The sequence below is a fragment of the Oncorhynchus tshawytscha genome, linkage group LG13 (genome assembly GCF_018296145.1).
Source record: "Oncorhynchus tshawytscha isolate Ot180627B linkage group LG13, Otsh_v2.0, whole genome shotgun sequence".
NCBI lineage: Eukaryota > Metazoa > Chordata > Actinopteri > Salmoniformes > Salmonidae > Oncorhynchus > Oncorhynchus tshawytscha.
In genome coordinates this window covers 25053217-25070962 of record NC_056441.1, presented here as the reverse complement: position 1 = coordinate 25070962, position 17746 = coordinate 25053217, and the positions used below count along the sequence as shown (strand labels likewise).

The window sequence follows — 17746 nt, the reverse complement described above, 5'->3', positions numbered from 1 at the left end:
TGGGATTTAATTTTCAATGCATACTAAATCTCTTATGAAGGCTATGAGGATGCTATGTAACTTAATAAACAAGTGACAAACGGAGTGTGCAGTTTTTATATTATATTACAGTGCCTTGCGAAAGTATTCGGCCCCCTTGAACTTTGCGACCTTTTGCCACATTTCAGGCTTCAAACATAAAGATATAAAACTGTATTTTTTTGTGAAGAATCAACAACAAGTGGGACACAATCATGAAGTGGAATGATATTTATTGGATATTTCAAACTTTTTTAACAAATCAAAAGTGAAAAATTGGGCGTGCAAAATTATTCAGCCCCCTTAAGTTAATACTTTGTAGCGCCACCTTTTGCTGCGATCTCAGCTGTAAGTCGCTTGGGGTATGTCTCTATCAGTTTTGCACATCGAGAGACTGAAATTTTTTCCCAATCCTCCTTGCAAAACAGCTCGAGCTCAGTGAGGTTGGATGGAGAGCATTGGTGAACAGCAGTTTTCAGTTCTTTCCACAGATTCTCGATTGGATTCAGGTCTGGACTTTGACTTGGCCATTCTAACACCTGGATATGTTTATTTTTGAACCATTCCATTGTAGATTTTGCTTTATGTTTTGGATCATTGTCTTGTTGGAAGACAAATCTCCGTCCCAGTCTCAGGTCTTTTGCAGACTCCATCAGGTTTTCTTCCAGAATGGTCCTGTATTTGGCTCCATCCATCTTCCCATGAATTTTAACCATCTTCCCTGTCCCTGCTGAAGAAAAGCAGGCCCAAACCATGATGCTGCCACCACCATGTTTGACAGTGGGGATGGTGTGGTCAGGGTGATGAGCTGTGTTGCTTTTACGCCAAACATTACGTTTTCAATTTTGGTTTCATCTGACCAGAGCACCTTCTTCCACATGTTTGGTGTGTCTCCCAGGTGGCTTGTGGCAAACTTTAAACGACACTTTTTATGGATATCTTTAAGAAATGGCTTTCTTCTTGCCACTCTTCCATAAAGGCCAGATTTGTGCAATATACGACTGATTGTTGTCCTATGGACAGAGTCTCCCACCTCAGCTGTAGATCTCTGCAGTTCATCCAGAATGATCATGGGCCTCTTGGCTGCATCTCTGATCAGTCTTCTCCTTGTATGAGCTGAAAGTTTAGAGGGACGGCCAGGTCTTGGTAGATTTGCAGTGGTCTGATACTCCTTCCATTTCAATATTATCGCTTGCACAGTGCTCCTTGGGATGTTTAAAGCTTGGGAAATCTTTTTGTATCCAAATCCGGCTTTAAACTTCTTCACAACAGTATCTCGGACCTGCCTGGTGTGTTCCTTGATCTTCATGATGCTCTCTGCGCTTTTAACGGACCTCTGAGACTATCACAGTGCAGGTGCATTTATACGGATTACACACAGGTGGATTTTATTTATCATCATTAGTCATTTAGGTCAACATTGGATCATTCAGAGATCCTCACTGAACTTCTGGAGAGAGTTTGCTGCACTGAAAGTAAAGGGGCTGACCAATTTTTCAGTTTTTGATTTGTTAAAAAAGTTTGAAATATCCAATCAATGTCGTTCCACTTCATGATTGTGTCCCACTTGTTGTTGATTCTTCACAAAAAAACACAGTTTTATATCTTTATGTTTGAAGCCTGAAATGTGGCAAAAGGTCGCAAAGTTCAAGGGGGCCGAATACTTTCGCAAGGCACTGTATATATATATTTCCCACACATCTGCAAGTAACTTCAAATACAGAGATACAGGGCTGGTGAACTAGACTAGGGTTTTTAACTAACTACCAACATCAATAGTCCCACCTGAGGTCCTGTGTAGCCGTCTCCCTTCAACCCTGGTGGTCCAACAGGTCCAGGGTTCCCCCTCTCACCCTGAATGGGAGAGAAACACACACACAGAAAAATATGTGTCATTGTAGTACTAGCTTGCTGCCAAAACCTTGGCAATAATGTAATAAAGCTAGGCCATGTTCTAACTGTCCGTTGAGGTTACCGTCGACCCAGCGATGCCCACTCCAGGGTCTCCTACAGGCCCAGACTGCCCCACTGGTCCAAGGTCACCCTGTCAATGTGGACCATACGGTTTTAGTGCTGTGTATGACAGAGCATTACATGCATGGGTGTGTTACTCAGTAGTCACTTTATCTGAGACCTGAAGACATGAATTAGTTCCTAGAGTTAATGGCTAGGCTTTAGTTTACCACGCTTATGGCACGCAGGGGACCATGGTTTCCAACACAGGTCAAGAGCTGATACTTTTAAGACACTATGCTGTGTGTGTGTGTGTGTTTACCACTTACCTTTGACCCAGGTAGGCCCCTGCCAGGAGGACCTGGTAGACCCATCATTCCAAAACTGCCAGGCTCTCCCTGACCAGAAGAACAGAGACGTGAGATACATGACACCGTGAACCTCATGGATGACAAACAAACAGTAGCCAGGTAACTACAGCAAACACACACAACCTGTTCCGCTGATATGTTGAACCAGCAGTCAAAATCCACATCTCATATGAGCCAAATCTACTGTAAAGGAGCCTAATGGGAATTGTCATGATAAATGTTTAGTTAAAAAAGACCTCTCATAGGGTAAACAAGCCTAAAAGAGATGTAAAATACAGTTATGGGTGGGAGAGCTTACTGGTGTCGTTATAAAGCATATTGTTAATGTCTTCTTTATCCTTAATCAAACCATTTCATACAACAGCCCCAATAAAGTAGTAACTCAAATAGTTTGTAAAGTAACATAAGCAATACTTCTTTAAAAAAAAATATTTATTTAACTAGGCAAGTTAGTTAAGAACAAATTCATATTTTCAATGACGGCCTAGGAACAGTGGGTTAACTGCCTTGTTCAGGGGCAGAACGACAGATTTTTACCGTGTCAGCTCAGGGATTCGATCTTGCAACCTTTCGGTTACTAGGCCAACACTCTAAACACTAGGAAACCTGCAGCCTGCCGTGCTTTGAAATCTAAAACAAACTGCATTGTAAGGAAGTGACTTGATGCGAATTGATGACACTAAAATGCAACCTGGTCTGAGAGTATTTCATATTATTTTGTACGTAAATCCTAGACACCCCAGATATACTGAACAAAAATATAAACGCAACATGCAACAATTTCAACGATTTTACTGACTTAGAGTTCATATAAGGAAATCAGTCAATTTAAATAAATAAATTATGCCCTAATCTATGGATTTCACATGACTGGGCATGGGTGCACCCAATGTGGAGCGAGGCCCAGACAATCAGAATCAGTTTTTCCCCACAAAAGGGCTTTATCACAAACAGAAATACTCCTCAGTTTCATCAGCTGTCTGGGTGGCTGGTCTCAGACAATCCCACATGTGAAGAAGTTGGATGTGGAGGTCCTGGGCTGGCGTGGTTGCAAATGTGTTCTGCGTTTGTGAGGTCAACGATGTTGGAAGTGGCTTATAGTAGAGAAATTAACATTAAATTCTCTGGCAATAGCACTGGTGGACATTCCTGCAGTCAGCATGCTAATTGCACGCTCACTAAAAACTTGAGACATCTGTGGCATTGAGTTGTGTGAAAAAAACGGTACATTTTAGTGTAATTTTATTGTCCCCAGCACAAGGTGCAACTGTGTAATGGTCATGGCTTTTAATCAGCTTCTTGATATGCCACACCTGTCAGGTGGATGGATTATCTTGGCAAAGGAGAATTGATCACTACAGCGATGTAATTTCTTTATTTCACCTTTATTTAACCAGGTAGGCCAGTTGAGAACAAGTTGCGACCTGGCCAAGATAAAGCAAAGCAGTGCGACAAAAACAACAACACAGAGTTACACATAAACAAACGTACAGTCAATAACACAAAACAAAAATAGAAAAATCTATGTACAGTGTGTGCAAATGTAGAAGAGTAGGGAGGTAGTCAATAAATATGCCCTAGAGGTGAAAATAATTACAATTTAGCATTAATACTGGAGTGATAGATGTGCAGATGATGATGTGCAAGTAGAGATACGGGTACAAAAGAGCAAGAGGGTAAGTCAAATTATGGGGATGAGGTAGTCGGATGTGCTATTTACAGATTGTACAGGTACAGTGATCGGTAAGCTGCTCAGACAGCTGATGCTTAAAGTTAGAGAGGGAGATATAAGACTCCAGCTTCAGAGATTTTTGCAATTCGTTCCAGTCATTGGCAGCAGAGAACTGGAAGGAAAGGCGGCCAAAGGAAGTGTTGGCTTTGGGGATGACCAGTACAATGTACCTGCTGGAGTGCGTGCTACGGGTGTGTGTTGCTATGGTGACCAGTGAGCTGAGATAAGGCGGGGCTTTACCAAGCAAAGACTAACATTGTGCACAATGTAAAAAACTTTGTGCACAAAATTTGAGAGAAATCAGCTTTTTGTGCAAATTGAACATTTCTGAAAACTTTAATTTCAGCTCATCAAACATGGGACCAACACTTTATTTATATTTTTGTTCGGTATAGTACGATATGTTACGTTTCGTATGGTATGTATTAATTTGGGGATGTCCATCATCCATTTAGTATAATATGTTCTGACTTACAATTCCTATGATATGTTACAAATTCCAATTTGTTGTGGTTAACGTTAGCTGGGTGGCTAGGTGACTAACGATAACATTAGCTAGCTGGCTAACATTAGCTAGGCGAGGAGTTAGGGTTAAGGTTAGGAGTTAGGCTAAAGGGTTAAGGTTAGGGATAGTTAAAAGGGTTAAGGCTAGGGTTAGGGGAAGGGTTACGTAAGTAGCTGCAAAGTAGCTAAAAAGTACTAAGTAGTTGAAAAGTTGCTAATTAGCTAAAATGCTAAATGAGATTCGAACACGCAACCTTTGGGTTGCTAGATGTTCTCGTTATGCACTGACTGATCCACTACGACCAACCATCCTCCTTTTGTTTTTGCTTTAAGTAACCTTCTGTCTTCTGTAACCATACCAAACATAACATATCATACTAATTTGAGTGTCCCTAGATTTACTTTACTAAGTTCCGTCTAGTCTATGAGACCAGGCTGTAAAATGTAGTGATGGAACACAATGGTTGCTGGCTTCTTGTCAATGCTTATGGGAACCATTGAGGAAACAGAGCACATATTTGGAATTTGGGCAAGCGTTTGCATAGAGTGCCTGATTGAGTGTTGAGATAGGTACAACTCAGACATCCTTGATGTCAATGGGAGACTTACTTAAAAATGCGTGAAGATCTCAAGTCAGAATACCACCCAGACTGAACATGAAGTTGAAGAATTCCAAGCAGCATTCCATTCATGTAACTTGAACCCTGACCTTCCCTAACATCTAACTAACTACAGCAGGGATGATGGGGGTGGTGTCCACAAAAAAACACATTTTGCCATGGGATGTAGAGACAATGTTGCCATTTTAAAGCAAGTTTGCGTCAATTCGACACATTTTGCCATGGGGAGGAAAGAAAATGTGCAGTTTTACAGCTAATTTCCTGTAATTCTACACATTTTTGTCATAGGGTGAAGACAGATGTTTGCATTTTTTAATATGATAACTGATGATCAATGTAATTTGACCATGTATACTACAAGTTTAGATATCTGGCCACTAGACTAACTTACCAATCTAAAACATGTTAGCTGACATGGGCTAATTGACTGATTGCTGATGGGCAACCAAATTTCGAAATTACACCTTGTTCGATGAGAGTGCAGGGGACAACTTTTTAAGGCTATGCACAAACTAAGAAGTGTGGCTTTAGCATACCTTGGCTCCTGCAGGTCCCACGGGCCCTGGCGTTCCTGGTAGTCCCCTCACCCCCCGGTCACCTCGATCACCCTGTAGATAAACACACAAGTGAAATCATTCAAAAAATGATATGTAGATACAAAGACAGAGAAAGTATGTACCAACCTATGATGTGCATACCATAGAGCTATGGTCTAAAGTAGTGCACTATATAGGGAATAGGGTGCTATTTGGGATGCGGACACTGTCAGGATTCTCTGGAATGCAGCGATACTGTGTTTGCACTTCCGTTTCCAATGCAGGTGCCATTCATATCTTATTATATTTTGATGTATAATCTTGCTTGGAATTGCTTTTCAAAGGTGAAGCACCGGTCAGGGAGTCTAGTTGTATTGGATAAAGAATTGTTTTAGTAAATGTTTATTCATCCAGCCTGATCTATACGGCATGTTTAATATGGCGGTAATGATGAAGATTTCTCTGTTGTCACACCCTTTGACCGGTATACTTACTCAACTCAATTGTGTAAGGCCCAGCGCAATATTTGTCTATCCTGTACTTTGAAGGTTGACCATTCAGGAAGTCCTCTCCTGTATTGCTTAAGGTGGAGTTTAATAATCGGTCTGACTCCTATACTGGATGCAGGTAATCCTGTGTTTAACGTAGGTGTATGTAGGTATGCCAGCACTACAGTGCCAAAGGTTTCTATAGGACTGTGGGTGGTTGTCTGGGGAAACATTTTATATCCAAAACCTTCAAAAAAAGAACTCTACCTTTTCTCCAGGAATTCCTTTCCCAGGCTCACCCTCTGTCCCTCGCAGTCCTGGTAAACCAATCTCACCCTGTTTCAAGACACCAAGGAGAATATAAAAATGCAGACAATGAACAAGTTAGCAAATGAACTATTTCAAATGTCTGTGCTCTGTGCGTTTGCGTGTGCATTTTAAAGCAGTTGGACGAATAAAGATTACTTAAACTTTAGAGCAAATCATTCCTTACTTTAAACTCTAGTAAATATACAATTGGGCCCAATGAACTTTGACCTCCTTTGACCCCTTGCTTACCTTAGGTCCGACCGCTCCATCTTCCCCGGGTATACCAGGTATCCCAGAAGATCCGTCAGGTCCTGGTTCACCCTGGAGAAGACCAAAGACCAGACACTCACATTCAACACCTGCTCATCTCAGCTGTACATACAGTGAATGTACATAATATCCGGTGTTGAATGTTTCATTGGGGACCTTTGCCATCAACTCACCTTTGACCCTGGCTCCCCGACTCCTCTCTCTCCCTGTGGTCCATGCTCTCCTGGGAAGCCCTGGTCACCCTGTGGAGAAGACAACTGGATCAGTCCCTGATTAGAGGTGAAGAATGAAAACAAGCAGTAGTACGGACCTCATGGTCTGGATTTGAGTAAGGGTCACCCACCACCATATTTAGTTCCACCCACCTTTGGGCCGACTATTCCCAGCCCTGGTGGCCCCCGAGGGCCGGAAGATCCAGATGGACCACTGTCTCCCTGCAAGGAGAGAGAGGGACAGAGATTAGTCAATTTAGTTATAATTGAGTGATAAAACAAACCAGAAAGTCAGTTGGATACAAATTGAAATAGTGGAACACAGTGGAAACAATGGAATAATTTAATAGGCCTGCCTTTTCTCCTTGGATCCCTGCACCTGGAAAACCCACCAATCCTGGCAAACCTGGAGCTCCTGTGTTTCCCTGGAGGTCAGAGGTTAAAGGGATCAGAGGATAAGCGGTAGTCCCTTAGTGCAGGGGTTCCCAAACATTGTTTTTTTTTTTTGCTTCTGAGCCCCTTTTATGATAGCAACTTCATCAGGGACACTGTCATAATATCAGAACACAGTGCTTCTGCAGTGCATGGCCGGACTTGCCAAGTCTCGGCCCCTGGGAATTAACATTTAAAAAGGCCCCCCTCTTGGCATCAGAGAGACAATTTTGATGGTTTAGGGTCAGGGTTAGGGCCAACATACCTTGTCACCTTTCAACCCTGAACCCGGGGTGCCGCGGGTGCCCTTAGGACCCTCGTAACCCCTGTCACCCTGAAACACAAAATACACCCTGAGCCATTAGCTAGGTACACACTTTACTGTATAAATAAGAAAGATATGTGATTCCTACATGTCATATCTCACGCACAGCTCACTATAGCCTACACATACAGAACATATCCAAGCTAGACTATTCAGTGGTATGAACAGCTAGTGACGGTGTCTCACCTTAGGCCCTGGTAGACCCTCTCCTGGGAACCCTTGTGTTCCCTGGACCCCTGAAGGACCAAATGGACCCTAGTAGACATAATAAAGAGGATAAAAATTACCGTCAGCAAAGAGCAAGGCTCAATTATTAACAATATATCTCAACCTAGTGGATATCCTGACACACTGCAGGGTAATTCTACAATTGTATTTTTATTTAACCTTTATTTAACTAGGCAAGTCAGTTAAGAACAAATTCTTATTTACAATGACAGCCTACCAAAAGGCAAAAGGCCTCCAAAAGGACAAAACACACATCACGACAAGAGACAACACAACACTACATAAAGAGACCTAAAGAAAACAACATAGCAAGGCAGCAACACATGACAACACAACATGGTAGCAGCACAAAACATGGTACAAACATTATTGGGCACAGACAACAGTATAAGGGCAAGAAGGTAGAGACAACAATACATCACACAAAGCAGCCATAACTGTCAGTTAGAGTGTCCATGATTGAGTCTTTGAATGAAGAGATTGAGATAAAACTGTCCAGTTTGAGTGTTTGTTGCAGCTCGTTCCAGTCGCTAGCTGCAGTGAACTGAAAAGAGGAGTGACCCAGGGCTGTGTGTGCTTTGGGGACCTTTAACAGAATGTGAATAGCAGAACGGGTGTTGTATGTGGAGGATGAGGGCTGCAGTAGATATCTCAGATAGGGGGGAGGGAGGCCTAAGAGGGTTTTATAATTAAGCATCAAAAAGTGGGTCTTGCGACGGGTATACAGAGATGACCAGTTTACAGAGGAGTATAGAGTGCAGTGATACGTCCTATAAGGAGCATTGGTGGCAAATCTGATGGCCGAATGGTAAAGAACATCTAGCTGCTCGAGAGCAACCTTACCTGACAATATTTAAATTATGTCTCCGTAATCTAGCATGGGTAGGATGGTCATCTGAATCAGGGTTAGTTTGGCAGCTGGGGTGAAAGAGGAGCGATTACGATAGAGGAAACCAAGTCTAGATATAACTTTAGCCTGCAGCTTTGATATGTGCTGAGAGAAGGACAGTGCACCATCTAGCCATACTCCCAAATCATTTTATGAGGTGACTATCTCAAGCTCTAAACCCTCAGAGGTTGTATTAACACCTATGGGAGGAGAGGCATTCTTCTTACCAAACCACATGACCTTTGTTTTGGAGGTGTTCAGAACAAGGTTAAGGGTAGAGAGAGCTTGTTGGACCCTAAGAAAGCTTAGTTGTAGAGGGCTATGTCAAGCAAGCGTTGACGTAAGAAAGTTATCTTGTCACGCCTGCTCCCGCTCTTTCCTCCCCCTAGCGCTCGAGGGCACCAGGATCCCCAGCATTATGCACTCAAGCCACCATCAGTACGCACACCTGCCTTCCACCCGTCGCACACATCAGCGATCATTGGACTCACGTGGACTCAATTACAGTACTTGTGTCATTACCTTCCCCATATATCTGTCTGTTCCCAAGCTCTGTTCCCTGCTTTGGGATTGATTGTTGTATGTCCGTGTTACCCGTGTTCTGACGCTGTTCCTATCATGTTCTATACCGGTTCACCAGGCTCCCACACCCCAGCCGGTTCGCGGGGGGTTTACCCCCAGCCGGTTTGCCCAGCACCCATGTCTCGGCCGGCTCGCCCAGGTGGGACGCCGGTTGACGCCCCTAGAGGGGAGGTTCTGTCACGCCTGCTCCCGCTCTTCCCCCCTGCCCTGCATCATTTACGCACACCTGCCTTCCCTCGTCACACTCTTCAGCGATATTGGACTCACTCAATCACCTGTTTATTACCTCTCCTATATTTGTAGGTTCCCTGCTCTGTTCTCGCTGCTGCATTGTTGTCATATGTCCGTGTTTCCTGTGTGCTGACGCTGTTCCTGTCTTGTTCTATGTCTGTTCCCACTGCTGCATTGTTGTCATATGTCCGTGTTTCCTGTGTGCTGACTCTGTTCCTGTCTTGTTCTATGTCTGTTCCCACTGCTGCATTGTTCTCATATGTCCGTGTTTCCTGTGTGCTGACTCTGTTCCTGTCTTGTTCTATGTCTGTTCCCACTGCTGCATTGTTGTCATATGTTTCCGTGTTTCTGTCTTGTTCTATGTCTGTTCCCACTGCTGCATTGTGGTCATATGTCCGTGTTTCCTGTGTGCTGACTCTGTTCCTGTCTTGTTCTATGTCTGTTCCCACTGCTGCATTGTTGTCATATGTCCGTGTTTCCTGTGTGCTGACTCTGTTCCTGTCTTGTTCTATGTCTGTTCCCACTGCTGCATTGTTGTCATATGTCCGTGTTTCCTGTGTGCTGACTCTGTTCCTGTCTTGTTCTATGTCTGTTCCCACTGCTGCATTGTTGTCATATGTCCGTGTTTCCTGTGTGCTGACGCTGTTCCTGTCTTGTTCTATGTCTGTTCCCACTGCTGCATTGTTCTCATATGTCCGTGTTTCCTGTGTGCTGACGCTGTTCCTGTCTTGTTCTATGTCTGTTCCCGAATAAATGTCTGACTCCCCGTACCTGCTTCTCCTGTCCGGTGTCGGCCCTTACATACAGTTGAAGTACGAAGTTTACATACACTTAGTTTGGAGTCATTAAAACTTGTTTTTCAACCACTCCACAAATGTCTTGTTAAACAAACTATAGTTTTGGCAAGTTGAGTTAGGACATCTACTTTGTGCATAACACTAGTAATCTTTCCAACAATTGTTTACAGACAGATTATTTCACTTATAGTTCACTGTATCACAATTCCAGTGGGTCAGAAGTTTACATACACTAAGTTGACTGTCCATTTAAACAGCTTGGAAAATTACAGAAAATTATGTCATGGCTTTAGAAACTTCTGATAGGCTAATTGACTTAATTTGAGTCAATTGGAGGTGTACCTGTGGATGTATTTCAAGGCCTACCTTCAAACTCAGTGCCTCTTTGCTTGACATCATGGGAAAATCAAAAGAAATCCGTCAAGACCTCAGATAAAAAATTGTAGACCTCCACAAGTCTGGTTCATCCTTGGGTGCAATTTCCAAATGCCTGAAGGTACCACGTTCATCTGTACAAACAATAGTATGCAAGTATAAACACCAAGGGACCACGCAGCCGTCATACCGCTCAGGAAGGAGACGTGTTCTGTCTCCTAGAGATGAACGTACTTTGGTGTGAGAAATGCAAATCAATACCAGAAAAACAACAAAGGACCTTGTGAAGATGTTGGAGGAAACAGGTTCAAAAGTATCTATATCCACAGTAAAATAAGTCCTATATCGACATAACCTGAAAGTCCGCTCAGCAAGGAAGAAGCCACTGCTCCAAAACCGCCATAAAAAAGCCAGACTACGGTTTGCAACTGCACATTGGGACAAAGATCGTACTTTTTGGAGAAATGTCCTCTGGTCTGATGAAACAAAAATTTAACTGTTTGGCCATAATGACCATCGTTATGTTTGGAGGAAAAAGGGGGATGCTTGCAAGCCGAAGACCACCATCCCGACCGTGAAGCACGGGGGTGGCAGCATCATGTTGTGGGGGTGCTTTGCTGCAGGTGGGACTGGTGCACTTCACAAAATAGATGGCATAAATTCAAGGAAAATGATGATGATATATTGAAGCAACATCTCAAGACATCAGTCAGGAAGTTTAAAGCTTGGTCGCAAAAGGGTCTTCCAAATGAACAATGACCCCAAGCATACTTCCAAAGTTGCGGCAAAATGGCTTAAGGACAACAAAGTCAAGGTGTGGCCATCACAAAGCCCTGACCTCAATCCCATAGAAAATTTGTGTGCAGAACTGAAAAAGTGTGTGCTAGAAAGGAGGCCTACAAACCTGACTCAGTTACACCAGTTCAGTCAGGAGGAATGGGCCAAAATTCACCCAACTTATTGTGGGAAGCTTGTGGAAGGCTACCCGAAATGTTTGACCCAAATTAAACAATTTAAAGGCAATGCTACCAAATACTAATTGAGTGTATATAAACTTCTGACCCACTGGAAATGTGATGAAAGAAATAAAAACTAAAATACATAATTCTCTCTACAATTATTCTGATATTTCACATTCTTAATATAAAGTGGTGATCCTAACTGACCTAAGACAGGGAGTTTTTACTTGGATTAAATGTTAGGAATTGTGAAAAACTGAGTTTAAATGTATTTGGCTAAGGTGTATGCAAACTTCCGACTTCAACTGTATCTAGCCATAACACCTAACGAATATTGTGAACTTACCGGCAGTCCTGGTTCACCCATACCCAAGGGACCGGTGGGTCCAGGCCTTCCCTGGTTTCCTTTATTGCCCTGGGATACAGGATAAATTAGGATTAGAGTCTGAAAGATCATTAGAGGGATTACTAGAGAGATCACTAGAGAGATTGCATGACAGAAGTAACACCTCCAAAAATAAAGAATATCTAAACTAACTTTAGGTCCAGGAAAGCCGATGCCAGTATCCCCTGGAGGTCCTGTCACTCCACCAGGTCCACGGTCACCCTGGGAAAGAGAGGGGCATCATTCACCTTACCCCAACTTCCCCAATACATTTCAGCTGTATTTGTATCTAGAACATTTCTGGAGGTATTGGAAGTTTAACGTCATCCTTACTTTGGGTCCTACAAGTCCTTCAGGGCCCTGGTCCCCGGGACCTCCACTAAGACCCTGCCACAGAGACAAGAAAACACCTCGGTCAATGACTGAATTGAAATAATCTACAGTAGACTAAATTCACAGGGCTTTGAGTTTTTCCTGGATAGAACCACCCCCTAACTTCTTTTGTAATTGGAAATGCGTGTGAGCAGCGATGTGTGAGTTAAACCTAAGCTTTAGTTTCACATTCTCTGGTCAATGTTATCGTATGACAAACAGATCATGTATAGTTTGGAGGGTCAGGGTGTGGTCAATCAAATTATGTTTCCACTAGCCTCATCCTCCTTAGTTCTACAATTATTTGCATAGGTACTCCCTAGTCCCCATGGGAACATGATCTAGGACCAGGGCTAAAATTTTAATCTAAAAACCACCACCGTATTCAGGTGATGGACTGCTGTTGTCATGCTAACGCTGGAAGGGCGTGAAAAGCGTTTAAGGAGGAATTAAAGGGGGTAGATAACGTGCCGAAACACTAATCCTGCAGGACAATAGTCTGGTGGGAGATAATAAACTGCAGGCTTGGATTGACTGCTTTAGATAGGCTCCATTATGGCGGGATAAGGACTAAGCCAGGACTCACATTCCATAAGTGCAGACTGGGAGAAGAGCTTCATACTCAGTGTGCATCTCCATGAGATACTGATGGTTCCAGGGGAGGGTCAGATGTGGGGGTGTAGACACAGGATTCGTTCAATTTGACCACTCACTCATTCACACACAGGTATGAATGGGCAGAGCGTTGTGTGAGGAGTGGGATTCTTCCAAATGTATAAAGCCATGGGGATTTCTCCTCAGTATGTACATCGAAGACATTCATTTAGAACACATGCAAGTACATTTACTGGATTCTAAAGATACTCAGGGCCTTATTCAATTAAACCTAGTTGTTTTACTGTTTCCAGCAGAGGAGGCTGGTGGGGAGTGCTATAGGAGGACGGGATCATGGTAATGGCTGCAATGGAATATTGCAACGGAGTCAAACACATCACACATACGGAAAACACGCTTGACTCCATTCCATCGATTCCATTCCATGCATTACAATTAGCCGTCTTCCTGTAGCTCATCCCACCAGCCTCCTCTAGTTTCCAGGGTAAGTCAAATATAATATTTTCCCGGTACAGTGCTAAAGCGTGTTAGAAAGAATCGATATGAAGTTGAGTTTTCTTTTTGTTTCAGAAGCAGTACAGACATAATGACTTTGACTTATCCCTGGGACTTGGCTATCTATTTTGTAGGGCCCCAAGTCTGTATCGACAACCAAACAAACATTGTCTGAGGCCTCTGGGAAAAAACATTGATCTGCATGTCTCCAAAATGACCAAGCCACCACCATATTGACCATTTTGTTCGCTGTAACATATGGACAATAAAGTTGTATTATATTATATTGAGTCACCTGCTCTCCTCTGGGTCCCCGAGGGCCTGGAGGTCCGTCTGGCCCCTGTGGGAACAGGTCACAGTCAGGCGGGGAAGAGGGACATAACAGCCTATTGAGGTTGCAGCCAAAAGTCACAAGAACTTTAAAAGGACATGTGCAACTCTCACTCCCAGTTACAAGCTTACAAGCTGCTGAGTCTAGCGTATAGCTATCTCTTCACAATGCAGTTAATCCTCAGTCAGAAATTCATCCGAATGCACTGAGCAGCAGTTAGTGGGGGGATAGCCATTTACAATGAACAGAGCAGAGGCATGGAGAGAGCGGAGAGAGTCATTCATAAAAAACCTACTTGATCTCCCTTCATCCCGCGGACGCCACACTCGCCTCTTTCCCCCTGGAAAACATTTTAATCAGAGAAGACTGAATTCTGACTGCGCTGAGTGTTTTAACCCGAGGCGTGCCAGAAGACCAGGGTACTGATTAAAACTGATGTTATCTAGCTAGCATGTAGTATAGAACAAACACTATAGTCTACTGTTTGTTGTCAGGGTAGCATGGGGATCTTGACCAGCTGTTTCACTATGATTCAGTTTCTAATCCATCATGGGTCAATTATCTTTGCACAATTCATTTACGGTCACCAAGTAGTACTGGTATCTCACCTTTTCCCCTCTAGTGCCGGGTCGACCCTAAAACAACAGGAGAGATCTCAATAAAAATCTATACATCAGTTATAATTCAACAATATACCTGAATAGATTGTTTTTGTCATCTATGCTACAGTACCTCGATACCCTCCATCCCAGGCCTTCCGTTGATACCAGGTTCCCCCTACAGTGACACCAGAGACCAGACAGTGAATGCATCCATACAGTATATCCATCAACGTCTATAAAAACATCCCAACGAATGTCAACGTCTATAAAAACATTCCAACGAACATCAACATCTATAAAAACATCCCAACGAACATCAACATATATAAAAACATTCCAACAAACATCAACGTATGTAAAAACATTTCAACAAACATCAACATATGTAAAAACATTCCAACAAACATCAACATATGTAAAAACATTCCCACGAACATCAACGTATATAAAAACATTCCCACGAACATCAACGTATATAAAAACATTCCCACGAACATCAACGTATATAAAAACATTCCCACGAACATCAACGTATGTAAAAACATTCCCACGAACATCAACGTATATAAAAACATTCCCACGAACATCAACGTATGTAAAAACATTCCCACGAACATCAACGTATATAAAAACATTCCAACGAACATCAACATATGTAAAAACATTCCCAACGAACATCAACGTATGTAAAAACATTCCAATGTACATCAACGTATATAAAAACATTCCAACGAACATCAACATATGTAAAAACATTCCAACGAACATCAACGTATATAAAAACACTGCATTCTTTCTGTCACTACAAATGAACATGGTGGGATTATCTCAGGACAAAACGAAGAACTTACATGAAATCCTTTTGGACCGGGAGAACCGTCAGATCCAGGCTGGGCTGATTTTCCCTGCAGATTTCAAAGGAATGGAGAGATCATTCCATCAGAGGATAGAGGACAGATCGTTGGACAGAATGTGACTTTTTGGGGCCCTTTTTCATCACTGGTTGTTCCCATAACATCTCCATAGTGTGTGTAGATTTGTACGTACAGTAGGTGACCGTGGTCGTTCGGTGCGTGTCCCTGTCTATGCTCTTCCTGTGACCTCTCTATGTATTATCAGTCTCAAACCTTAAGTGGTAGCCTATACAACCTCAGTCAACTCAATAGTGTGAGGGGCCTGTGTGCCGTATAGCCTCAAATAACTCAAAAGTGTGAGGGGCCTCTGTGCCGTATAGCCTCAAATAACTCAATAGTGTCACGGGCCTCTGTGCCATATAGCCTCAAATAACTCAATAGTGTCACGGGCCTCTGTGCCGTATAGCCTCAAATAACTCAATAGTGTGAGGGGCCTCTGTGCCGTATAGCCTCAAATAACTCAATAGTGTGAGGGGCCTCTGTGCCGTATAGCCTCAAATAACTCAATAGTGTGAGGGGCCTCTGTGCCGTATAGCCTCAAATAACTCAATAGTGTCATGGGCCTCTGTGCCGTATAGCCTCAAATAACTCAATGGTGTCATGGCCCTCTGTGCCGTATAGCCTCAAATAACTCAATAGTGTCATGGGCCTCTGTGCCGTATAGCCTCAAATAACTCAATAGTGTGAGGGGCCTCTGTGCCGTATAGCCTCAAATAACTCAATAGTGTCATGGGCCTCTGTGCCGTATAGCCTCAAATAACTCAGTAGTGTCACGGGCCTCTGTGCCGTATACCCTCAAATAACTCAATAGTGTGAGGGGCCTCTGTGCCGTATAGCCTCAAATAACTCAATAGTGTCAGGGGACTCTGTGCCATATAGCCTCAAATAACTCAATAGTGTCATGGGCCTCTGTGCCGTATAGCCTCAAATAACTCAATAGTGTCAGGGGCCTCTGTGTCGTATAGCCTCAAATATCTCAATAGTGTCAGGGGACTCTGTGCCGTATAGCCTCAAATAACTCAATAGTGTCAGGGGACTCTGTGCCGTATAGCCTCAAATAACTCAATAGTGTCATGGGCCTCTGTGCCGTATAGCCTCAAATAACTCAATAGTGTCACGGGCCTCTGTGCCATATAGCCTCAGTTAACTCAATAGTGTCAGGGGCCTCTGTACCTTATAACCTCAGTTAACTCCCTAACATCCTAATGCTCATCCCCTCCCTGTGTGTTTGCCCACACTTAATCTCCTATCCTTGACCACTGCTTCCAGCCATAAGCCTCTCTTCAAAAGGCCTGCTAGTCAAGTCCCACTACTCTATTCTTTTATTTTACGCCATGACCCTTCGACCCCTTGCACAGTACAGGCCTGCTACACTTGCAGTGTGGGAAACACTTCCTACTCTTTGATGTGATGCCCAGGACCACTCTTGTATACACAGAGGCCTACAAAGAGGCCAGATGACCCGGCTATGAGCACCTGCTATGAGTATTCAGGGGTGTTACAGGGGCGTTGAGCAGTTTAGGGTGGGTTAGGGACAGGGGGGCTATTACTGGAAAAACCTCTGTTTGCATACAAAAGGATATGTAGGGGGATTACAGCCCAAGATTGTCCAACTGGTGAACATGCCAGCAATAACACAGGCCTGTCTGAGGATTACTGCTCCTCTGTACTGTCAACCTGGACACATCAACCTGGACACATGAGGTCAATTCATCAAACCAGTCAGTGCTTTTCAATGACGACAATTGGAATTAAAACGTCAGTGTACATCCTGAATTGAATGAATTGACAAAAGACAGAAGAGGACAACAAAATAAAAACTGAAGAAGAGTTATAGCGTATGGTATGTACTGGCTACTAGAGGATGCTTTTGATCAAAAACAAGAATGGGTTAGACGATGAGACAGAAGTGGACTCACCGGGCTTCCAGGGGGACCTCTTTCTCCTTTATCACACAGACAGGACTTCGGCTGTGGGCACTGGAACCAAGGGAAGCAACATTTGAGTAGACACCTCAGAGATAGTCATCTTTACATTCCAAATGGATGGTTACAAGGAAAAGGGACATACTTACCCCTGTGTTGACAAGCGTGTTCTGAAAAAAGAAGAAATAGCAGCACTTTATATTTTGATAGCTCACACTTAGGTGCTCAGTAATGTACATGTTTAAATTGAGCCATTTTAATCCTGGTCAGGTAACT

At 43.2% G+C, this 17746-nt stretch overlaps 1 protein-coding gene across 1 annotated transcript in view; it reads right to left on the bottom strand.

Moving 5' to 3' along the window:
- Positions 1 to 17746, bottom strand: part of col28a1a (collagen, type XXVIII, alpha 1a) — a 30215-nt gene that overhangs the window by 8428 nt on the left and 4041 nt on the right. The window contains exons 6-26 of the mRNA XM_042295458.1: positions 17620 to 17640; positions 17465 to 17524; positions 15483 to 15536; positions 14762 to 14806; positions 14638 to 14664; positions 14325 to 14369; positions 13994 to 14038; positions 12550 to 12603; positions 12370 to 12438; positions 12178 to 12246; positions 7957 to 8025; positions 7711 to 7779; positions 7370 to 7438; positions 7167 to 7235; positions 6975 to 7043; positions 6781 to 6852; positions 6490 to 6558; positions 5735 to 5806; positions 2301 to 2369; positions 1994 to 2062; positions 1804 to 1872 (exon numbers count right to left, since the gene is read on the bottom strand). Of these exons, the coding sequence (XP_042151392.1) occupies positions 1804 to 1872; positions 1994 to 2062; positions 2301 to 2369; positions 5735 to 5806; positions 6490 to 6558; positions 6781 to 6852; positions 6975 to 7043; positions 7167 to 7235; positions 7370 to 7438; positions 7711 to 7779; positions 7957 to 8025; positions 12178 to 12246; positions 12370 to 12438; positions 12550 to 12603; positions 13994 to 14038; positions 14325 to 14369; positions 14638 to 14664; positions 14762 to 14806; positions 15483 to 15536; positions 17465 to 17524; positions 17620 to 17640 (1254 nt within the window). The remainder of the gene's footprint in view (positions 1 to 1803; positions 1873 to 1993; positions 2063 to 2300; positions 2370 to 5734; positions 5807 to 6489; positions 6559 to 6780; positions 6853 to 6974; positions 7044 to 7166; positions 7236 to 7369; positions 7439 to 7710; positions 7780 to 7956; positions 8026 to 12177; positions 12247 to 12369; positions 12439 to 12549; positions 12604 to 13993; positions 14039 to 14324; positions 14370 to 14637; positions 14665 to 14761; positions 14807 to 15482; positions 15537 to 17464; positions 17525 to 17619; positions 17641 to 17746) is intronic.